The 24,311-nt window shown below is 42.9% G+C and overlaps 1 protein-coding gene across 1 annotated transcript in view; it reads left to right on the forward strand.

Moving 5' to 3' along the window:
* The first annotated feature begins 706 nt into the window (after window positions 1-706).
* The window catches only part of KCNU1 (potassium calcium-activated channel subfamily U member 1), a 40,734-nt gene continuing 17,129 nt past the window's right edge, over window positions 707-24,311 (forward strand). Inside the window, exons 1-19 of the mRNA XM_042835243.1 lie at window positions 707-868; window positions 2,489-2,605; window positions 3,088-3,149; window positions 4,892-4,982; window positions 5,722-5,833; window positions 6,433-6,508; window positions 6,959-7,034; window positions 7,388-7,558; window positions 7,970-8,061; window positions 8,672-8,782; window positions 9,650-9,755; window positions 10,788-10,870; window positions 11,475-11,544; window positions 11,943-12,098; window positions 13,414-13,526; window positions 13,619-13,687; window positions 14,730-14,819; window positions 14,944-15,044; window positions 18,067-18,163. Of these exons, the coding sequence (XP_042691177.1) occupies window positions 707-868; window positions 2,489-2,605; window positions 3,088-3,149; window positions 4,892-4,982; window positions 5,722-5,833; window positions 6,433-6,508; window positions 6,959-7,034; window positions 7,388-7,558; window positions 7,970-8,061; window positions 8,672-8,782; window positions 9,650-9,755; window positions 10,788-10,870; window positions 11,475-11,544; window positions 11,943-12,098; window positions 13,414-13,526; window positions 13,619-13,687; window positions 14,730-14,819; window positions 14,944-15,044; window positions 18,067-18,163 (1,955 nt within the window). The remainder of the gene's footprint in view (window positions 869-2,488; window positions 2,606-3,087; window positions 3,150-4,891; window positions 4,983-5,721; window positions 5,834-6,432; window positions 6,509-6,958; window positions 7,035-7,387; window positions 7,559-7,969; window positions 8,062-8,671; window positions 8,783-9,649; window positions 9,756-10,787; window positions 10,871-11,474; window positions 11,545-11,942; window positions 12,099-13,413; window positions 13,527-13,618; window positions 13,688-14,729; window positions 14,820-14,943; window positions 15,045-18,066; window positions 18,164-24,311) is intronic.

The raw sequence follows: 24,311 nt of genomic DNA on the forward strand, positions 1-24,311 counted from the left end.
ATGAGAGCACATCCACCCCAGGATGATTGTGTGCACAGTCTGGGAAACTCTGACCTATCTTGTTGAAATTGTTCTGATTAATAAGTTTATTAAACCAAAAGAAGGAAGAAAGAGGGCCATCTAGTTAAAGATGGTAGGGAAAGGATCAGACTGTCCTTCATCACCAACAACTGGGCGGTAACCAGCAGGACAGCAAGCTAAATGCATCCTTTGTCTGACTTCTGTGGGCAATCTCGTGTTTATTCACTGTTTTTATCAAAGCTCTCATTATGACATCTACTCTTTCAGTGCCAGGGCATCTTGCTTGTATTTATTTTTGAACAGCATCCGGACTCTATCCAAAAGTGGAATGGAAATTCCCAGGAGAGAGCTGCAGTATGTCTGTGTTGCAGCTCGTGAAAGGAAGCGTGAAGTGGGGTCTGAATGGATGAGTCTTGAGTGCCATGTGTGAGACTTCACAGGTCTGGATAAGCAACTTATGTTTATACAGCGAGTCTGTGTGAGAGCCAGCTCTGTAAACTGAGAGATTCCAGAGAGAAAAAGTACCTTGGTAATATCACTGCACAGACACGGTTCTAAATGGGAACCACCATTCAGAAGCTCCCATGGTGGCTGTGGCCATTCCCAGACCTCAACCTGAGCACTGGGGTCACTGCAGCATCACAAGAGTAGTTTGTGTTCTAGAAGATCAGGACCAGAACATAACATGGCAGAATCTGACCTCACCTGTGCACTGCGCTTTCAGTTGGCTTTTATTTCTCCATCTCTTTTTGTTTTCCTCGGAGGCCTGTTTACCATTCTGGCTTTCAGGTCAATTCGATGCATTTATAGATTCATCCTTAAGCAAATCTGGAGAAAAAAAGTGAAGGTAAAGCTGTCTTGGCTTATTTCATATGCTGTGTGTTGATGTGAGAATTCAAGGGTTGCCTTTGGTACGGAAGGAGTACTGGCTTGGAAAAGCTTTACCTCGTGTCTTAGTGCACTGGACATGGCATATTGAGTTGGGTTTGGGAAAACCCAAATGTATTGCTTTTATTTTCAAGAATATTACTTGCACAGGTTGGTGCCTTTGTGTATTACTCTTGTTCTCCTAATAAGAGGAGGGGGCAAGATGGTTTTTTACCAGTGTAGCCATTGCTACTTGCAGAAACACACAGAGAAAGCTCAGCTCCTGAATGTGCAGATAAACACAGGTGCACACAGCACTAGAATGCTTGCCTTTTAATCATGATCACAATTACCTGCATTTGCATACAACTTCCATTTCTTAAACACACAAGTTTATTCCATGCAAATGCACAGGAGGAATAAGTACATGGTCAAGTAATTTCTCAGCAGCATGCTTTCCCACTCTGTATACTGGAAGTACTGGGAAAATTGGCCTAAGAAGCTGTTTTTCAGTACGTTGGGATAGGTGCTTTCACAAGTTCTGCACCAAATGGACAAGGATGAGGTTAAGCATGCTGAAAAAAAAACCTCACCGCCAGATCTTTTGTCCCAGTCCTCCCTGTGTGCGCTATGAAGCTTTAAGAAGGTGTTAATAGCTCTGGAGGGTAACACCAGGATGTTCAAATGACGCATCCAGGTCATTTATTTACCAGGTTACAGTGCCATTTGTAGGACTGAAGAGCTTTTTTCTTTGTGTGTCACTTCAAGCTGCCTCCAACAACTGTCACAGCTCATTTCTCTCCATCACTTCCAAGGGAGGACTCGATGTTCTCATCAGCTCACCCAGGTTGTATGGGCTGAAGATAAAGGGAACACCTGTGCTGCTGGCAAGCAGTAAGCAGCTCTGTGTGCCAAAAAGTTAAATTAACCTGACTCTCTGTTGTTCTCTTGGCTGCTGGAGCAGAGGTGGGGTTTAGCTCTTAAGTGTCAGCTCTTAGCAGACTCTGCTGACTGGGAAACTGAGAAGGGCCAGTGAAGTATTTCCCACGAGCAATGTTTTTACTGGTGCATGTTTACAGGTTTTCTGTCATTGAATAATGTTAGTTATGTGTTATGGTTATCAGTAACTGTATCTGTGAGAAGACAGAGTTGTACTCAGAGCCGAAACTGATCAGAATTAGCTGAAGCTATGCAAGAAAAAAGCAGTCAAAACTACATAAATGGGTTCACTGCTGGCATAAGATGGGAAGGGGTGGGGAGAGTAGTGGAGAGGCATTATTATCCTCTTCCTTTCAGGCTCAGGTTATGAAGCAATCACTTCAAACTGATGAAAATCAACATTCATTGATGCAACTCATAAAACGATGGTGCAACTGTGGTGGGAAGATCACAGTGATTGCCTGCACAGCTTGCCCTCTGTGAAGTCTGGGAGGAGATGGCATTCTGGTGTGCTTAGCTGAAAGGAGACGCGCTCCTCTTGCCTTCTTTCCTTCTTTCTTTCACTTCGGATCTGTTGGTGGCTGGCTGTGTTTTTTTTTTAGCTGACTTAGGAAACATTGTCTGGCATGGCCAAGGATAACGATGGTTGTTTCTCTGTTAGAACAAAGACATCTGGTGGTCACACAAAGGGAAACAAAGATCAGTCCACTACTTAAGAATCTTCTCTACACAGATGCAGATGATGCTATCAGCCCAAACCTCCATGGGACGTGTATTGGTGAGTAGAGCAATTAGCACAGGGCTCCTCTTCCAAGGCACTGAGGGATGCGCGCCCTTCTGAACTTGCAGTTCACTTGGTCTGGTTCAAACTTCTTCCACTTACAAACGTATTTGGTCTGGAAGATGACTCAGAAAGTCCTCCTAAGAAGACCATGCATGTCCCAGTTTGGTGAATGAGTCACACGTGTGGATTCCCCGGCATTTCACAGGGACAACCAGGCCACTGGAATTGCATGGGAAGCTTTGGGTCAGCTGCACGCAGCCCTCAGCAGCAGCAAATCGATGTGATAACGTGGGTTTGTGTTGGTTGAGATCTTGGTTCGTCCTTCCTGGAGTTATTGTAGAGTGCAGGTAATTGAACTGTGTTCCTTCTGCCTTTCTGTCAGTCACAGACAGGCAATAAAAGGGGTGTTTTAGATGGAATCTGTATTGCTACCAGAATAAGCCTCATAACATCCTTTTTAATACGTGTGTTTTCAGATGATACTGGTGTTTCTTCTGAACATTGGCACGCTTGTCATTTATTTTATTGATCTTACTGAGTAAGTACATCACTGATGTTTATCCCAAAAGCTCATTTAAACAAATGGTAGAAAACCCAAGCTGGTGTGTTTTCTTAGAGCTGTTTTTTGGCCACAGGTACTAGATAGTGGAGCCCATGGGTGCTGTTATGTGACAGCGTGTATCTTTCTGTCACAGCTGTTCAGGTGTTGGTATATGTAATTTTTTGTCTATGCCTTCAAGCCTGGATTTTCAGAAGAGCTGTGAGACAGGTGACTGAGTCCTACAGCTGCAAACAGGCTTTGAAAATGGTCCCAAACCCATTTTGAAACAGAGATTTTGAAAATATTCAAAGCCCAGCTGTTCCTATTGCAATATTTAGGGAATGCTAAGCTTTTAATAAAGCTCATCAAGCTCTACCCAAGCCTCGTTTAACATCCAGCCATCTATGTTTGGTATCCAAATGGGAATGGAGCTCTTCCCTAAAGTCTAGATTTCTGTAAACAATTTGATGGGAGTGAAATAACAAAACTGTCTAAGAAAGCACATCGTTTCTTCTACCAATCTTCACCTAAATGCATACATCTTATAGAACGTGCTTAGGGGTAAAAAGATATTAATGTGTAAAACCCTTTGATCGATTTAATCTGCCAGAGCATTGTTCTCAGTGCTTTGCTTGGGTGGGAAAAATAAAATGGAATCATAAAATGAAATAAATAAAGTATAAAAGCTGTGGAGCACTCTGAGCTGAATTCAATCAGCAGGGGTAAACCTGAGAAACAGAATTATACATCAAGAGCAATCCAATATTGTGCTCAGTCCCAAGGCATTATAAATCTGACAAACAGCTAGGAATGGCTTCAGAAGGGAAAGAGTTTATTTTTTAAGGAATAAACAGGCACTTAATCCGTTCACATGGAATTCTTTCCACAAATACCATTGCAGCTGTAGGTGAGAGTAGGCGTTCACCTGGGCTCTGACCTGTGGGACTGATTTCCTTAATTGTGTTTCTGCTTTTCAAATCTTCCCTGCATGGAGGAGGAAGAGGGGTCTCAAAGGGCTCGATTGATGCATGTAGCTGATTGCCTTCCTGGGGCAGGCAGTGTCATTGAGTGCACTTAGTCCAATATCCCTTGCTGGAGCAGGTGGTGCTGGTGGGTCTTCATCCCTTCAGCTTTCCACTGCCAGGTTTTGCCCCTGATGTCAGCCTACACCAACTACATGCTCTATGAACCTCTCTGCAAGGTCACTGGGCTGGCCTAGACGTTTAAATGGGCAATATGAGCTAAACTGATGGAGTGCTGGAAACCCTTTGGTGCTTCAGCTGCTCCCTTGGCAGATAGAACTCCGTGTTCAGCGGTGGTTGGGTGAGAAACCACTGTAGGAGCTCCCAGTTTTGCTGACTAAGTGGAATAGAAACGAGTAAAGCAGTCCACGTGAGAAAGGTGAAAGGGTTTTCCTGGAGAACAGGAGTTTTTTTTTGTTTAAAAGCTTGTATGAATATGTGAAATCCAAACTTTGCAGTGAATTTGCACGGTAGATAAATAACACAGTTTGAACATGCTCACTAAAGCTAACAAAAAAACCCGCTCCTACCATTCCATAACTCAGTGAGGAAGTGGGAATTTAGATTCCACAAAATTGTGAATGTGATTGAATTCTGCTTTGGTCAGTGCTTCATAATCAAAATATGAACTCAAACCAAATATTGCTGTATACCCAACGCACTGTTTTCTCTTTTCACCCTTCGTTCCACTGGCTGTGACATTGGCTTTCCCCTCAGAGCGGAGCAATTCCAATTCTCCTTTCCAGGCAGAATCATTTATGTGGATAAATTCTTCAATGCTTTCTTCGTCTTTTACTTTGGATTACGGGTAAGTGCACTGCATGGGAAAGGTGAGTTACAAACTCTTTTTGGGAGCAGTTTACCTGTATGGACAGAGATGCTCTGTAATGTAACGTTGGATTGTTTTAGCTTAATTCAGAGCCACTCTGTTGGTTTTTTTTTCACCTGTTCTTGTAATTATGTTCTCCCCTTGGAATCTGGTTATTTCCAGCATTTCTGCAGCATCTCCCAGCTCACACATTAGCCAGGTCTGTGTCCATGTCTTTAGAGCACTGAATCCATTGGTCAGGCCTCTCTTCAGCCTCTCTTGGACAAACCATGTAGCTGTGTACCATGCTCAGATGCCATTAGTTACATCAATGCAGAATACATTTTGATTGTAGCTTTGGATATTAGAATTTTTAGCCAAGTCACCAGAAAATGGGATTTTCTCTCTTATAGCTGAAGGTGTGGTGTTGGCTTGTCCTGAGCTTTCATGATTCATTATTACTGATGCAGCAGTATACAGAGAAAGGCAGCTTAGAAGAAGAGATGAAAGGGGCAGATGAGAAAGGGAAAGAAAGCACTGTTATACCCATCATTGTGCTCTCAGGGCTCCAGCCCTGAAGCAAAACAGGAATATCAAGTTGGTGTTCACAAAAGGCAAAGTTAGACAGGAGGAAGCACACAGCAAAAATGGATTTCTGCCTCAGAGATCTCCTTTTTTGCACTGATGAAACCAAAGATCACACACACAACTGTTGCTCTTTGATTTGATTCATCTTCAGTTTGTGGCGGCTGATGACAAACTGAGGTTCTGGCTTGAGCTGAATTCTCTTGTGGATTTCTTCACCATTCCTCCAGTGTTTGTTTCTGCTCTCTTAAGGAAGAATTGCTTTGGTAAGTTGAGACTTGGAGATCCCACTTTCCTTCCTTGTTCTGCATCCTACACAGAGACTCCTTTCAACTCTGGTTTGACCTAGAGAGGTTTAACTGCCCATCTCTTCTTTCATTGTTCCAAACTGTTCCTTGGGAACAAAATTATTCCTTATTGCTTTAAAAAAAGCCTTTAATTTTGTGTGACTTCTGAATTAGCAAACTCTGCCTCTATTCTGATTGTGTGGCTTTGAGAATCTCAGCAATCTCTGTGCCTGACCAAGAGGATGAGGAGCCACCCAGAGGGGATGTAACTGTGGCACCCTGATTTCTATGAATGGTTTTCTTGCATGCTTAGGGCCAGTAGTCCAGTTGTCCTCTATGTCTCTTAAGCCTTCAGGTTACAGCTAAGACAAACCACATTTCTTAATTTTTCTCATAATTCAAAGCGCCTTCGAGGGCATAAATGGAAACCCAGTGTTACAAGGGCTCTGAATACAGAGCAACGTTATCCCCTCTTTGCTAGGTTTGAAGAATTGTTGAGCGTATCTGAAGATGTGGAGATGCTCCACATGTGGAGATGGGTTTATTTTTTTCTCGTGGACTTTCCTACTTTTCTGCAGGTCTGCTTTTTTTGAGAGCACTGAGGTTGTTGGACCTTCCCCGCATACTGCAGATCCTCAGGATCACCAAGGATGAGTGAGTTAAAGCCCTGCTGGGTACCCTCCAAAGCCCTTCCTCCTCCCTGATGCCTGTGGTTTAGCTGGGTTGGGTAACAAAGGGGGAGAGCGTTGCATATGGGGGAAAAGCTGCCCATCAGTAATCTTACACTGGAAATAACAAAAAAATATTTATAACCATGGGCTCAGTGAAATTCTTGGAGGGAGGATGGAGATAAGGGGAAGTCATAAATCAAGACATCTTAAAGGCTTTGAAGGCAGACAACTGTGAAAAATGGTATTGCCTGCTGTGTTGCCGGTGATAGAAAGGGCCTTGGATGTAGGGAGACTTTTTCTGATTCTAAACCCTTCCTGTACAGTTCCTGTTACTAGAGAATACTTCATTGAGCAGTGCTGTAGGAAGCTTTAACCATTGCCAGCGCTGTGTTACACGTTTAACATCCTGGGCTTTCTGTCTTCCCATCTCCAGTTACTCCATCAAGCTCTCCAAGCTCTTCGCTGTGTTTATCAGCACGTGGCTCACAGCTGCAGGATTTATTCACCTGGTTTGTACCATCAGCTATATGTCCTTCCTTGTCACCTTAAATCAGTATGGCCATGCAAGCTCTGGCTTTCTGTTTTCTCTTATGAATGCAGCGTTCTCTTTGGAGAGAGAGAGAGAGAGAGAGAACAAATTTGTGTACAACAAAGCATGACTTATGCCAGCAGAGTTTACTTGCATATGTTGCCAGATTTGGTGGCACTGATGCAGCACCACTCCCCTCTGTGGGAATGGATCACTCTGCAATAATGAAAAAAAAAACAGTGCAGTTTTTTAATCAAATAGTTTTAGATGGGAGATGGACTTGAACCAAAACCGCTCTAAGCTTCTTTCTCCTCTTTTCTCCGCCCTGGACAGGTAGAAAACAACGGAGATCCTTGGGTCCAGCCTGTAAATTCTCAGCCCATCACTTACTTCAGGTGCATGTACCTCATCATGGTGACAATGTCCACCGTTGGTTATGGTGATATTGTGGTTCAAACAGCCTTGGGTCGAGCCTTCATTTTTTTCTTCATTATTGGTGGCTTGGTGAGAAACCTATTTTTCTTTTCTGAAAATGGTAGCTGGGGGCAGGGAATGAACAGGGCTGTCAGCAAAGCTTTGAGGGGTTCCAGGTACAGATTAGGCATCAATGAGCAAAAACAGCTTTAACATTAAGTCCTTACTGGCATGGCTAAAGAGTAATTTCCTAAGAGCTGGCAGGGCTTCTGGTACACTTTTCTTCCTGGCTAGAGCCAAAATACTGGGCAAGATGAATCCAAGTCTATCACCAGCATAAATCCATTGTCACTGAGATATACATCCCTGCCAGCGACTTTTAGGAATCCAAAGTAAATTTGTAGCTGTCGTTCCACGTAATATAATTCTCTTGAATTAATTTATCACGATTAGGAGATACAGAATTGGCTCTGAGGAAGGTGGTATTTCTTGATGCCTTAGGTGCTGTTTGCAAATTTCATTCCTGAAGTTTTGGAAATTGTTCAAAGCCGTAAAAGCTACAAATCCTCCTATGAAGTGATGAGTGGGAAAAAGTAAGTATGGTGACTCCTTGGAAAATAAAAACCAGCCCTCTTTCTAGGTTGGGAACCAGCTCATAAGAAATTCCTATAGTAGCTTAAATCAAATCCTGGAACTTACTCTCTGTCGTTCTTTACCTCAAATGTGTCCAAATAAACCTCCTAAGTAGAGTTCATTAGTGTGGGTTTGGCTTTCAAAGGAAGAGAATATGTGGGTGAAATGGCAGCCTCACTTAGAGATTGAGGAGATCTATCTCCTTGGTGATTATTAGCTATCATTGTGATAGGGGTTTTGTGTGTTTGTTTTTGTTGTTGTTTTTCCTTCACCGCTCACAGAACCAGAAAATTAGGAACAGTTTTTAGATCTCACGCCGTTCCTCTTATCACTTTTCACTCATCAAATCTCCACCATTCACCACCTCTTAACGCAGTTCTCCTTTCCAAAATAACTCCTGAAGTCTGTAACCACAATGGGTGAAATTATCTTCAAGCCAAAGATACAAACCCTGTTTCTGCTTCATCGATGTGTTTAATATACCACAAGCAGATTGTGTCATACAGTGTCAGATATGCTACAACCACTGCTGTTTTCCAAGCGTCAAATCTTCCTTGGTTCTTCCTGTAGCTATATTGTTGTCTGTGGTAATGTCACTCTGAAGAGCGTTACTACTTTCCTGCAAGACTTTTTGCTTCAGGACAAAGGGAACGTTTGCACAGAAATCCTTTTTCTGGGAGAGTAAGTATTTGTGTTTCTTTGAGTTATTCCTCTTTGACTTCCTGATCTGTCAGGGGAAAGGTGGGAGGTCTGACATAAAAGGAAGGCAACGTTGTGCAGTTGATTGCCTGATGATCAAAATAAATTAGAACAACAACAAAAAAACCTAGAAAGGATGGCCAATAATAAAGACTAATGATTAGAGTCTAAAGCTGAGCAAACGCAGGCTGGAAACAAGGCATGCATTTGCAGAAGCGAAGTGATTAATAATTACTGAAATAAATCATTAGAGAATGGGGGGATTTTCTAACCCATCTTTAAACCAAGGCTGGATGCCTTCCTATGGGATTTGCTTCGTTGCTGAGATCAATGCAAAATGTGAGTTTTACAATACATCATAGAAGAGAATGTAACCAAAGTTCCCGGGTGAAATACAGTTTGTATACACTGGGTAGGAAAATAACACTCGAGTTGGAGAGAAAGTTGAAGATCAGCAGTTCCATTTGAGCACAGAATGCAGAGTGAAGCCCTGGGAAGTGTCATTTCCTGACTCTGTGCAGTAACAGTGAGCCGTACAATTACAGTTGCATGGAATGACACTCATGAAAAATTAATGGCAATAGCAGAAGACAGGAAAAAAAAAAAGAAAAGAAAAGAAAAAAAAAATCCAGGAAACATTTTCACGACTGTTAAGTTTTATAAAAGCTTGTTTTCATTAAAATCTAAACTGTGCGCTTTGGCTGAGCTGCCAAAATCCCTGTAGCTCTCTTTTAAACAGTAAGTAGTTACGGCAAATGGCTTCTCTGAGAAATGGAGAAGTGCAGAGCATGTAATTATGAGAGATTGATGGATTATGTTTTCTTTCTTCTTGTTGTTTATACCGAATAGGTCTCTCCCCAGTCTTGAGCTGGAAGCTGTGTTCAAATGCTATTCATCCCACACCTCTTTCTTTTATGGCTCTGCGCTGAACTCTGAAGATCTGAAAAGAGTTCGGGTAACAACTTCTGTATCTTTTGCCCTTTCTTGTAGATGTGTCAGTCTTGTCAAAATCTTGTCCCTTATGAAAGGATGCATCAGCTGCTTTTACCCAGCTCGTGTTGTGATTTACACTTCAAGCAGCTCCATTTACTGTAGTGGTACCTTTTGCATACCAATATAGCACTCCTGGGAACTGAAGATGTGAGAGCATAACAGACTTTTCAGACTAGAAGTATTTCAAGTGTTGAACCATGAAAAATAAAGGCAAAGCCAAACCGATCAACTGGTTTTAAAACAGAGATATTTTGGGCAGCAGCATTTCTGGAAATAAGACCTAAATTATTGCAATAGCTCTTAGTTACCTCTTCTTGCAAGTGTGCACCGTGTTTGAGTCGCGTTCATGAACATCCAGGGAAGAGGCCTCATGTTTTGAGATGTTGAAGAGGCAGTAAAATATTCCAATAGAAGCGAGAGGAATGGAGTTGGCATAAAGAAAAAAACAACGAAGCCAACAAAAAAATCCCCCCACTAGCTTTAATTTTACTGTGGTTTCTGGTGGTTAGTAACCTGAAATTCAGTGGTGGATCTCCATCCGGTTCCCAGAAGACTATAAGAACTCTACCATAACTGGAACTATTTTTTTGTTACCAGTTTCACCATAGATCCCAAATATTAATTAGATGGCAGAGCCAGGTTTCTTCTGACCTGCCCAAATATTGACCCTTGGAAGCGCTTTGGTTGGACTTTGCTGGGGAAGAACATAGCTCTGCTGTCTGGCTTTTGTAACCTCTTCTAGGAAGATGTTAGCCCAAGAAACCGTAAATTTCATCTGTTCCAGCACTTTGAAAATACAAACATGCATTACACCCTGTACGTTTGATTGGAGCTGTGTCACTGCTGAAACATTCTGGCATGTGTACAGCTCCAAAGTAATAGGATCATGATGACCTTCTGCAAGTCTTTAACTAAAGACACATGCCACTGTTAGAGATTGTTGTTCTTCATATGGGATTAAACCCTGATTTAACTTTTCTCCTGTGGGATACAGATGGAGTCTGCAAATGCTTGTCTCATTCTAGCAGATGTTTGTGCTCCAGAACCCTATACTGAAGACATTTCCAATATCATGAGGTAGGATGAGATACTCCAGTGCTTTCATTCTCTGTCTGATTGATATTAACAGTGACACGGATAGTGCAGCTGGCAGCAGAGCATATTTGTCCCATCAAGTTTCTTTTTTTTTCTGTCAGGAGAACTCTGAAAGCCAACTGACTGCTTTCTGCTATGATTTTATCAGATGCTTTGAAGGGCTAAGACAGGTAGCAGCTGTGCAGTCTTGCACAGAATATAATATTACTAAATATAGTGTAATTATTTCCTTCGCTATCCTGAATATCAGCAGTCAAGGAGTCTCTCTGTTTTACTCTGGAAATAGTTATGCTCTGCTGTCAGGTCTCGTAGCCTAAGCGTTTTTGTACCAGTCAGACTTGAAATGAGTTCTTGTAGTACTACTGGATTTTGTGAATATGATGGCTCATATTGTAATAGTATTCTCCCCCCAGTGTCAGTCCAGAACTCCAAGTTCCAAACTGGATCATCTTTACTTTCCATTTGTAGGGCATCTATGGAAGTGGAGGTTCAGGTCGGAAAGTCCAACTCCTTTAGCAGGACTTGAAAAATGAGGGGTCGTAGCCAGAAGGAAGCATATTAATCTAAAGTTATATCTTTCATACAGAGTGCTGTCAATCAAGAATCACTACCCCAAAACAAGAGTCATTTTACAGATAATTCAGTCCCGTAACAAGGTATGGCCATGGTCTGTCTCAGTAGGGTGTTACAGTTGGAATCCTGGCTTTTATGGAATCAAAAGCTCTTATTTGGAGAAGGCAGAGATATTGTGCAATGCCTCTTACTCATACAGCCCCTACCTAGCTGGAATATCTTTCAACACTGTTAAAAATAAACAGCAACCATTTCTTTGTTGTTTTTGTCAAAGCTGCCAGTAAACGCATGGTTCAACATTTAAAGGAAGGACAAAACCAAAAGAACCTCAAAATCAGAAGTCTGCTTTAGACTTGGTGTGTTCCACTGTCAAAAAATGCAATGGCAAATGCAAAAAAAAGACAAGAATGATCATTGTACAGGAACATTAGCCTTGCCCATTGCTGGGCTGATCTGTAATTGCTCTCCTACACTGAAACAGGTATACCTGCCAAACATACCCAACTGGGACTGGAGCATGGGAGACAGCATCATCTGCTTTGCTGAGCTGAAGTTGGGCTTCATGGCACAGAGCTGCCTGGTTCCTGGTTTGTCCACTCTCCTGACCAGTTTGTTCATCGGGAAAGAGAATACAGAGGTAAATCCTTTGACATGATTAAGACAAGCAAAAAAACATACAGAAGTGACTGCTGAGCGTGAAATTGCCCAAACAGCCCTCAAAGCTGCCAGTCCTGCAGTGGAAATGCTTTTGCTATCACCTAGTGGCTGTGTGTGATACTTCAATCTCCAGAACAAAGCATTAAATTGGACTGCTATGCCTGTATTCAGGGGCTTTTCATATGCAGAATTTATTTGAGCAAAGCATATGAATATTGGGTGGAATAAATATAGAAGTTTTTTCTTGGTCTGCTGTTTGTAGTCAAAGTGCTGTTTGATAGATGTGCTGTTTCTCAGGTCCAAATGCTTCCCTGGGTCACAGCAAAGTTAGCTGAGCTGTTATTTGAAGTTTTTAAGGCGTACTGTGAAAGCTCAGCCAACTTCTGTCGTGATGCTTTTCTCAATTAAAAAGTCCATCACATAATTTTTGTTTGGAAAGCAAAAACTCTTAACAGCCTATTAAGTTTTATGCAGAAGGCATTCACGTGCCAAGAGAATGGCGTGTACTGTGAAGTAATGAGTGGTGGTATAGAAGCCAAAGGAGCTGTCAGTAGCAGGATGTTCCCTTGATATAAACAAACCTTCCTCAGTCACACTGCTACCTTGAGGAGCAAGCAAAAAGGCACAGAATAGGCTTTCACTGCTCATCAGACCATCGTAGCTCTCCTGCAGTTATAGCTGGTACACATAAGACCCAAATAACTGCAAAATAAAGCCTCACTTTCCTCAAACAGTGCATTCCCAGTACTTTGCAGTCATAAAATGACCATGTTACTTTGACTGCAGTATTGACGCCTGTTCTTCAATGATAATAAGAGGGAATGGTTTTAAACTGAGACATGGGGAGGTTTGGGTTGGGTATTAGGAGGGAGTTTTTCACACAGAGGGTGGTGGATGCCCCATCCCTGGAGGCATTCAAGGCCAGGCTGGATGTGGCTCTGGGCAGCCTGGTCTGCTGGTTGGCAGATAGCAGATAGCAGGGGATTGGAACTGGATGAGCACTGTGGTCCTTTTCAACCCAGGCTTTTCTATGCTTGTATGAATACGAATTGGAAGTGTCCAGCAGAGTTAAGACCTTCCCTGGTCTTAAGTTAAGTTAAGACCTTCCCTGATCTGTTGTATATGAACTCCAATATTGTTTCTGACAACGTACAGCAGATGTCTTTCTGCTGCCAGTAACCGAGGGCCTTTGATGTGATATCATGTGGTATTGGAGCAACGTCCCAGTGTTAGGTTACACATCCTACTCGCTTTGCCTTGAATAAATACATCATCTTTATGATCGATTCTTTCAGACAAAGAGAAAACATCTGAAGGACAAGATGCTTCTGGGAGACAAAGACTACAAAGTCATGGCTCTTCAGCTCTCCAACGACTTTGCAGACATGACTTTTATAGAGGTTTGTCGGTATGTGGTACAGATGTGGACATTTTTCTGTTATTTCCTTCCAGATGTACCTTTCTGGCTGATAGCGTGGCTGACTTGCTCTCTTTCTCCAGGTTATGCTTTGTAAAACTGAACCTTATCCTCTTGGGGATTGAGCTCAAGTTTGGCAGTCAAGGAGAGAGGTAACTGGGGGAATTCTCTCTTAGTAAAAAGTCAAAATTCCAAACTGATGCTTTCCAAAGAACTCAGATTTGCTCCCAGGTCTGCACAGACTTTATGCACCTCTTCTTTTCCTGTGCACACTAATTGTTATATGGGGTAAGGATGTGATTCCTGGTTGCTTCCATGCCAGGGTGAATTTTACCACATTTTGCCTCCTTTCTTCTCACTGATAATCAAACAAGAGATGGAGGATTCTCACCTTCTGTTCCACACACAGTCAGCATAACCATCATAGATCTCCATTTGATTTGGAGCAAATCAAGCATATTTATTTTCATGGATAATCGAAACGCCTTCTCGTGGTTTTTGTTCTTTTTTTTTTTTTTAACACATGAGTTTTATCTCCTAAATGCTATCAAGCATTGTCATAAAGGGATAATTTGTCAATGCTGGCAGCAGAGCTTTTGCTGTCTGAAGCTGATCTGGTCCCAGGCCAGATAACACTCTCTGTCTGTTCTAATGATGAAATACAAGACATCCTAATGGGGGAGCTGGAACTAGTTCAGAAAGGGGAGTAAATGAGTGCCATAGATCTTTACAAAGCTTGAGAAATCATCCAGAAAATGCAGACTATGGAGTGCAATTATTACTCTTTCCACTTTTATGAAGGAAATGGCTGTAGAATAGAAACTCTGAAAACAAAGGAGTTGTAGGGACTGCTGTGAGAAATAGGTTGAGACTCCTTTGCAAGTGGTGAATGAACCCTATGCTGAGAGCAGACAGTGCATGTTGGAAGTGCTCAGCACTAATGGAAAACAGGCCATAGCTCCATCTAATGTATCTTGAGCTCATATGTTGCCTGGATGAAAATAGAATGATGGAAAGAGAAAGCAAGAGGGGAAAAAGAAACTCACACGGGTCCTAGGAGTTATAACAAAGGGAATTAAAAGAAAAAGTTAAGGTGGGAGGGGGCTGCTATGATCATCCAGGCTGAATTCCCACAGCAGAGGTGGTTAATGGCAGGCAAACCATCATTACTCTTTGTATGGTTTCTCCACACAGTGCCATCCTGATCAATCCATCTCCACAGATAAAGCTTCACCGGAATACAATGGGCTTTTTTATTGCTCATTCTCTTGCAGAAGTCAAAAGGTAAGGTGCTTTATTACTGTTTTGTGGAGAAAAACTTCTGGAACGAAAAAATAGTTTCGGGAGCATTGATTATCTGATCAGTAAAGCATAATTCATTCCTTCCTGATTCACTTCTGTTTTCCAGGGCACATTTCTATTGCAGAGTTTGCCACGGTGACATCCAGGATCCAGAGCAGATTGAGAAGTGTCAGTGTGGAAGCAAACTTCACTCAAAAACTTTCTCAGGTACGTTGGTTAAGTCTATTTCTGACTTTAAAAAGGGCCAAATCAATATCTGTTAATTGTATATTTATTAACTACTTATCACAGTTAATGAGGATACTAAGAATAAGAACAGGTTGGAACAGCCCTTATCTGGTAAAACAAGGATCTTTCTGGTTACACTAATAAATCTTACAGTAGATCTTTAAAGGCTTCTTTGTGCTTTGCTTTAGGAGTCAAAGCTTCTTGGCTAAAAAAGAACAGGACAAAATACACCGGTGAGGATTTTCACCCTAATTATTAACAGGTTTATCACAGTATGCAGGTTTTTAACTGCAGAGACCAAAGCAAACATCTCATCAGTATATATAGTCAAAGCAAAAGGCACAGCTGGATGAAACAAGAGCTCTGTGTCCAGTTTGTGATAGTTTTTTGGTCAAGGAGGTGCATCTACGTCCTGGCCATCGTGAGAATAGGGAACCTGAAATGTGAAGTCAGAAAAACGTTGTGGGGTTTGTGTAAGGAATGTGGCAGCATCTGTTGGCGTTTGCTCTGCAGACTGAGAGAACAGATTAATCTGACCCAAAGCAGAACATCGTGTGCTTTCATCACCTCAAACTCCACCTTCAGGGAATTCCTGGGCTTTGCTACGGTTCGGGTTTCTGCTGAAGTAGAAAGTGTGGCTTCTGATTTATGTTTAACTGCAGCAATGCGCGGCACGAAAGGCCAAACTGCACATCTATGACCACTTGTGAATTTTTCCCCTCCGTGGAGATGGCGCTTTGGTTTAAGGGGTTGAGAAGGAGCTTAAACATGAGCACACACGGACTTCTGCTCGTTTCTAACACTTGCAAATAATTTAAACAGCAGATGGCAGCCAAGCCCCATTACAAAACAAGCCTCCGAGCTGCAGATGGCAGAGATGAAGGCGGAACTCATTCACGCAGCGAGTGCAAACATACTGACACCTGGAGGACTCCGTGTAGTAATGTCATGTAGGAAGGGAAGCTGGAGCCCATTTTCAGTCCCACACACTTATCAGCTTAGATGCAGCTGGGGTCCCTGAAAGCCATCTACCTCCCAGAAAAGAGATTTCTTTAAGTGTAGAAGACATCTTAATAAAAGTCAGTGTCAAAGGAGTAGGAATACATCGGTGCTGTGGGAACTCTCTCCACCCGGGTGGTTTTATTCTGCTTTCCTAGGCAAGCTCAGGTTTTAAAAGGACAAGATTGCATTTCGGGATGCCTATTAGTAAAGAGCAGTTGTTTGCAAACCTGCAGTTCTGCACCAGATATGCAGTAGAGAGGATGGCTGCCTGAGCTGGATCAGGACTTTCGCCAGCCAAAAGACCTTGCCATCAGTTTTCTCCAGGATTCCAGATGGATTGGAGCTTAACTGCAGTCACTTTGATTCCTGCCTTCTCAATATAACCCAGTTGAAGCGGTACTTCGTGTCCTGGATGCCTCCAGGCTCACTGTGGGAGAATGGAATTAATGGAGGTTAGATGCAGGAGACCCCCAGCTAGTGCAGGTGAGGATGCTTCCAATGCCTGCAGTGGAAACAGGGAGGTGAAGCTGGTGAAGATAAAGTTCACTGTTGTGAATAAGAAACTAATACAGGAGCCTGAGATTGTGAACTTTAGTTAAAGGAGCAACCGTGTTGCTATTTTAACACGTATGAATGGCTAATTTGAGGGCTGTAGGTTAAAACAAAATGAAATATCTTGTTTTGGGAGACATTTACGTATTGCTGCCCATGTAAGACAAGCAGTTAAGGATCTCTATTCTGTGACTTGTCTTATGATACTTTAATGAAGCTTGACCTAGCAGGATTGATCGGGTGTCACATGGCATCCTTGGAGAGCTCCCTCTCTGCCCTTCCAGCTCCCACCTCGTTGAACACAGGGCTGTAGAAGGAGCTATCCTGTTACCAAGGCCAAATGCACCTGCGTTCAGCACACCTGTGCAGAACAATTACAGCTTAAGGCTGACAAATTGCCTATTCAGAGACGTCCCCTTGTCTGCCAGGGTATGTTTAGAATCACTAGCAGCTCCATCTGGGTTAGTGTGCTTTGGCAATAGCTGCAACGAACAAGGAAGCTGATGGTATGAGAGGATTCACCTGTCAGTTGGTGAGATAGAGATCTCTGTGTCTGAAAGTTCTTGCAATCCACCCTTTCCTTCCCCACCTGAATGCATTGGACATGTTTGGACACATGTGACACGAAAAGCTTTGTGCCTTCTGTCAAATGCTGATAAGAGGAGGAATGCAGATTAGCAACAAAGATACAGGCCAGGGGAGTGCAAGGAATAGCTTTTTGTGTTCTGAGCCTGCTGCATCGCTGTGGAAAGCAGGAGGTGCAGGTAGGGTCTTAAAAACCTCTGAGGGTGCTGCTGTACATCTTTGAATCACTGCCTGGTGTTCTAATGCTGGTCTTAATGGCCCGTGACCTCAGATTATGGCCCAGAAAGGACTTGATCAAATGTCAGAGAAAAGATGTTCCAGCTGTTAAATTGCTGCTCGAGGATTTGGGAAGCCCAAGCTCATTTTCTTGATCTGTTTCCCCAGATTCAATCTGGGACTGCAGGCCACCCAGCCTTACTGAAGTTTGGTTTCCTGTTGGGAAAGGGTTGCAGCTGTAACAGCTTCAACTCTCAGAGACAACATGAGGATAGACTAATTAATAATTTCAAGCCAGGACAGTACAGCGGTGAGGATGAACTCTGCCTACATTCTGGTTAATTTTTCCTTTGTAGAGAACTGTGCTTCACAAAGAAAAGGAGCCACTTTGGAATGAGATGCTGCAGTAAGGATGCTCTCACCACGTTTAAGACCATTCAACAGTTATAGACAGAAATACTGTTTTGTAGCACTGCTGTATTTCTGACCACTTGTGTGAATAACCAATTCAAAGCTCCTTTGCCCAGCATTTCTGAGGCCAGGTCAGAAGCTTCAAATGGTATAATGGCCATTTGCAGACGCAGTCTAAGTACAACCAAGGGCTATCCAGAAGGAACCCAACTTTGTTTCATTGCCTTTGTTCCAGAGAAACTGAAATCCTATGGAGAATTGCTTGTTTTGGATGGAGAGCCTGCAACGTCAAGGTCCCTAAGTGTCCTTCCACCTCAGAGATTTGTTGATGGGTAAGAAATGTAAAGCTGTGTGAGTGCTGAGCAGGCATTTCCTGAACTTACTCATTGAGAATCTGTGTGGGAAACAGGAACAGCCTGTTTCCTAGTTCTTCTGCTATTGTTAGTGGATGGTTTATGGCTTCTCCCTATCCTGATTAATTGATCAGTCTAGAAAGCACAACTGTTTCTATGCATCCAAATCCTCAGCTCTAACACTCTCCTGGAGGGTCAAAGCCTATAAGCATACATGAGATACAGTGAACTTGTGATACCAATTTGAGGTACAATGGAAAAGTGAAAGGAAAGGTTGATACACCTCAACAAAGTGCTTACTGCACTCTAGTTGGAAGCAAAATAACAGCAGAGGAATCATGAACACGTTTATTCTGCTGCTTTTCAGAGAGCAGGGTGAAGACAAGAGTAATTGGATGCAGGACTGTGAATAGCCAACATGGAGTTATGCTTGTTCTTCAGATGCTTAATTGCGTTGTGCTGTTGGCAGCAACGTGGAAGAGTAACAACCTCTGGTTTGCTCTAAAGCCAATTGGTGATCCAGGAGAAATCTCACCCGACAGCCTTGTTCTCTAACATCAGCAGTGCGTGCTAGGAGTCCCTTCTATGCCATCTGAATGCTTCCTGGCTGGAGGAATCTGATTTCCCAGCAGGTTTCACAGAGCAGTGTCAGTGTAGTCATCTTCTGTCTGAGCCGAGGTGTGAATTGCAATGTTTTAGCTACAGTGTACTTAGTTTGCTGAGCAGTCCCACTTGACTTGCATTGGAACTCCTCATAACCTGAGCTGCTATATTCAGCATAAGGAAGAGTATCATGGTCTGAAACTGAGCTGTCAGTGACAGCAAGCTGTTACGCTTTTCCTACATCCACTAGAGAAGGTGACAGGACATATTGGCAAATAGCATCATGCTAGAATTTGCAGTGAGTAGACAGGAGCCTAGCAGGGGAAGAAGTGCACAAACCAGTATTTCTTACCTCGTTTCTGCTTGTGAGCAATTTGCAGTCACTGTAGAACTGAAGAGGTTTAATAAATAGTATCTCCCCTCCGTGCAAAATCCCATCTTGTGCTTCAGCAGCAAAGGCAAATGTCAGTATGGCAAGGATTGTAAGGTGTCCTCTGGAGAGCTTTGCATCTTAGCAGCTGTCCCCAGCACATACATGCTATCAGGACAAAAAAACGTTGCTCAGTGCTGCTGTCCTACAACCAATTAGGTCAGCTGTAAATATTGGGACTGCATGGTAAATACATACACACATACTAGCAGATTGTGCTGACTTGTTAAATATAAACGGAAGCATAATTAGATTTATAACATGGCCCTCCCCCTCCTCATGCCCAATAACGTAATTTACCAAAGGGAGAGAGAAGAACAAACCCTCACAACCTGCTGAAATGCCATTATTAACATGCGCATGAAAAGTCAATTATGCCAGAGGGAGGTATTTAAGTGAAGTGAGTTTCTGTACTCTGGGATTACACCTTGGGGATTATGCAGCTCTTATTTATTTATTTTCCCAGAGATTGCTGCTGCGGCTGCTTAGCAGTGAGGAACAGAATTGTTACTAAGAGATATCCTGAAATCCCCTGAAGAAATGGCCAAATGTGCAGATAAATAATTGTTCCCATCCCCATCAAGATATTCTCCCTCATCACCATATCAAAACGATGCCACATCCTCCCCAGTCAGGGCTGGGATGTTTTTTGCTGTTTAGTTTTAAGTGACGCCAGGGAATGGTCTTCCAGCGCTTCCCTGGGGAGGGGATTTTACCATACTGTTATTAGTTGCAGTATTTATTATTTGTATTACAGCAGTGCCTTGAGGCTTCCACTGGAGCCCTGTTGGGCTGGATGTTGGATGCGTACACCATTAAAAGGATTTCAGCCTTAAACAGTGGTGAAGGGAAGGAGGGAAGGGTGAAGTGAGGTCTCAAAAGTCAGAGAGGAAAACTCAGTGCAAAATACAGCTGTTGGGAGCCGACCCTTCATAACATTACAGCTCTCGAATCTATCCCAAGTCATTTATTATTATTATTATTATTATTAAAACCCGATCTAGAATCGGATGCAGTTGCCCATTTTCAGATTAAGCCGAGCTTTTCCATCCGGGCTGTTCTGCTAATAGAAAAGCTAACACTGACCTTCCTTATCCAAATTAGGATGGCTGGGACAGCAGCCAAGGGGAGCTCCAAGTTCAAATCTCTGCTCTGATTTAGGATGGCAAACCACAGCGTGATGCAGAGAGGATGGGGGGCTTGAACACACTGAGACGTCAGGGTGCAGCCAGGGGATTGCTGTGTGCAGCAGGCAGTGCTATCAGAAGGACTTTGGACATCCCTTCATGGGCCCACTTGAAAATACTTTTCTGTTGGGATATTTAGCCTGCTAAATACTTAATTTCTGTTCAAAAAACCGGAATGTTGCATCTGAGGTCGAGCAGGGTTTACGTATGAGCTGATCAATGAAAAATTTAATCAAACCGTAATTCAGGGAAATGCGGTGAAGCGCAGTGAGAAAGAATCTGACCTGGCCTGTTATCAGACTCAAAGCCCATTGTCCATCAGTGTCTCGGTGATATTTCTGGTGTTGTAGGCTGTTATAATGACAGATATCTCCCTCAGCCCTGTGCACCCTATGTCCATACACTCTTCTTTTTCTTTCTCATTGGAAATCATCAGATCAAGGAAAGAACATCATTAAGAAAATAGTAAGTCATAAACCAATACTGAACACAGTGGCAACAATAACCAAGAGAAACAAACAAAAACCCACAAAACAAGAGGATTAGGACTGGATGGGCTACAAAGTTCATCCAGAAGGAATACATGAAGACCTCCCCAGGCTCCTTCCATGCTTATGGGGCATCGATGCACTTTGCTTTACTACTCGTGGCTTCTCCGCAGCCTTGCCTAAGGCATGGCAAATTGAATGGTGTGTGTTCTGCTGAATTGTTGACTCTTGTTATTAGCTCCTGTTCAGTTTCTGGTGAGGCATAAAAGGGTGTTTGTGAGCAAGGGCTCTGTGTGTGCAACTCTGCAGCATCTCCTTCCCTTTTGTCTCAGTGTAAAAGCGCTTCAGCCAGGAGAAGGATTAATAAAAACTGAATTAGATTAAAGGGGAGCCCAGGCTAAAGAAACAAGTTTTAGCTCTGTCTTAATTGTAATTTATCTACTGCCAGGATAATTGCTAATAAATACCTGCTGAGTTGCCAAGCCTATGTTAGGGCTTGTCAGTGCCAAATAAATCTTTAAGACTTAAGATCCCACTCTGACGCTGCCCATCACTCCCCAAACCAAAGGCAGCTCAAAACAAAGCAGTAATGCTGAGTGCTCCAGCTCAGCTAATCTGGCAGAATGCATCACAGCCTTTATAAATGTGTGAGAAGGGCTGTGCAGGAGCTCCCAAAAAGGTCATTGGTATTTTTGGAGCGATAAATCACGGAGGGAAAGATTTGCATTACGGCTGTATAAAATCCAGGGCCGGATTAGAGAGAGAATACTTTACAGTAATATTTCTCTCCTGACTTGTTTTATTAGCTTCCTTTAAACATGTTACATTATTGCTTATAGAATTTCATTTACTTGGATTGGCAGCTTGATAAATATGTCTATTGGCGATGATTTGGATTGCTCTGGGCATTAATATTATTAAAACCTGTCACAAGGAAATGTCTGAAAGATGACTTACTGTAAAGATTACAGCATGAAATAAATCATACAATGGTATTTGTTACCGTTTATGGCCTCTTGGAGCCGAGTCAATCCCTTTTTATGTTGCATTATTTTTCAAGTTTTTATAGCCTTACATTATATATCGCTGTCAGAAATGAACAGATGGGGTGTCAAACACGAGCCTTCTGAATAATTCCCACCCTCGGGTTATTTGTATGAAGGACAAGTGTAAAACTGTGTTCTCAAGAAAAAGGAGCTCGATAGAGGTGGAGGAAGTGTTGTTACAGTGAGCGAGATCCCTTTGTCAGCAGGCACATTGTGCTTTTGCTCACTACCTGGTATTTACACAGCAGGGTGGGGGCTCGTGGAAAATGTAGCAGTCAGTCAGATGAGGTTTCACGTTCTTTTGGATTGACTTCTATTGCTAGGATGGGAAAAGACGTGGAGGGGGTGTTTTGGTGATGGCCAAATCTCAGAGGGTTCATAGGAATGTGGAGAGATGTGGATGCATCTCAAAGGCTTCAGGGGTGGAATGTTATAAAGAATCCCTCCTGAACGGCGCCGGTGGCGTTTCTGCAGTTTGGGATGAATAGGGAATGATCCTTCAGGCTCTGGAAGGTCAAAGTGGGAGCTCCTCCAGGGAGAGGAGGAGATTTTGTATTCTGCTTTCTGTTGTGCAAGGCTCGTGTGCTTGCTGCGCGTTTTTGGGGAGTCCCTGTTGGAGTCAGGAGGCCAGATTGGATGAAGCGATAGATGTGATGAACTGATAAATGCACCTGCAGTGAATGAGGTGTCTCTGGATTAGGAAATTCAGGTAGGGACATCGTCCATGCATGCCTTCCCCCAAGCTTTCTCTTTTTAAATCCCCAACCCTCAAATCTCACACAGGTACACAATGTAAATCAGCATTATTTTTGGAACGCGACTCTTTTCGGTCTGTGTGAATCTTTAGACACCCAAATAAATGGAGATGGCTCTGGCGGTGCAGCCTGGCTGCATCTTGCTCGTGGAACAATAACATCTTTCTCCTTTTTGCTGAAACTCACAGCTCAAGGATCAGTGTGATGGATCAGATATTTTAGCAGAGGTCTGATGGAGCAAAGCTACTTCTGCGGTGTGCAGCATGTGCCCAGACTTGCTTTGTGCAGACAGAAGCTCTCTTCCCCTCTGTTCACATTCTTTATTGTTTCTCTCAGCCTTACCATTATAGACCTTAATCTTTGCAACTTCTACTTCTCCATGCATTCCTCAGTTTCTTCCGTATTTCACATGAAATCACATCTTTTCTCTCTTCCTCAGGCTCTTATCCCACATCTATCATCGGGCTTACACAAGAATTTTAGGGGCTCACATTCACCATGCAGAGTACAGTTGTGCTGCCCATGGTAACTGGAGTTGCACCCACCTGTATGCACTGATCTGATTCCACGTTATACAATAGCATAATCACTTAAAGAATTTGCATGACTGATAGCCTGCGCTCTGAGTGCATAAGGAGAAGTTTCATAATTAGCTTTCCCTGTGAACTTGTGCAGACCAGTCTATTTATAATTTGGTCAGCTCCTGATTTTTAATGAGGTGCTGAGAGTGACTGAAGCCTCTGGCAGCATGCATTTTGTATTTTAATTACCCACAGTAATTCTGACAATTACGCTGATGCCATAAATCACGTCATAATGACCCATAAGAAAAAAAAAAAAAGCCATATTTAATGATTGGATGGGGATTTGAATTAAGCAGGTATGCAATAGCTTAATAAGGAGCCAAAAGCTCCTTGGAGGTAAAGTCTTCCAAATCTTGTTGAGCTGTGGCTCCAGCAGGTGAGGAAACTTGGTGCAAAGTTTCTTTCCCAGGCCAAGTCCTGATTTTCTCAGCAGAGGATTGCATTTCATGGGATTAAATCCATCCTTGTGTGCCTAACCAGAAATGGACTTCTATGTGATATGGCTGTGGTTGCTAACCGGCCCTTCTGCTCAACAGGGGTTGCTTGTCCTTGGCAGTAATTGTAAGCCAGACGTCATGCAGCAGTGGTGGTATTGCTTTTTAATCAGGGAGCTTGAGTTTTGGAAGGGATAACACACAGTACAGCTCATGTTTTCTGTTCTGATGGATAGATTTGCTAGCATGTCCATGGCTATCTGAGGAGCAAGCTCTTCTACGTCACGTGTGATGCACTGCACCCTTCTTAGCACTGAGGAAGGCAACAGTAAGCAATGGTCAGAATCACGTTGCTGTGGTTGCATTTCTCCTTTGTTATTTCCTGAGCAGTCCCTCTTACACAGACCTGCAGTGCCAATGCTGACAGCTCTGGGTCGGCCCTCTGAGGAGCAGCACACATTTCCCAGCTCAGCCCTGGCGTGCTGTCCTGCGTGGCCCTGCATTCCAATAGGTCCTGGCTCTCTGCTTGTGACCCTTAGTGAATATCACTCCTATTATCTAAGATCTCAACCACGCCAACTTCTGCTCTTGAGATTATTT

The sequence above is a fragment of the Centrocercus urophasianus genome, unplaced genomic scaffold (assembly GCF_019232065.1).
Source record: "Centrocercus urophasianus isolate 14NV4802_14NV808 unplaced genomic scaffold, USGS_Curo_1.0 seq_50, whole genome shotgun sequence".
Taxonomy (NCBI): domain Eukaryota; kingdom Metazoa; phylum Chordata; class Aves; order Galliformes; family Phasianidae; genus Centrocercus; species Centrocercus urophasianus.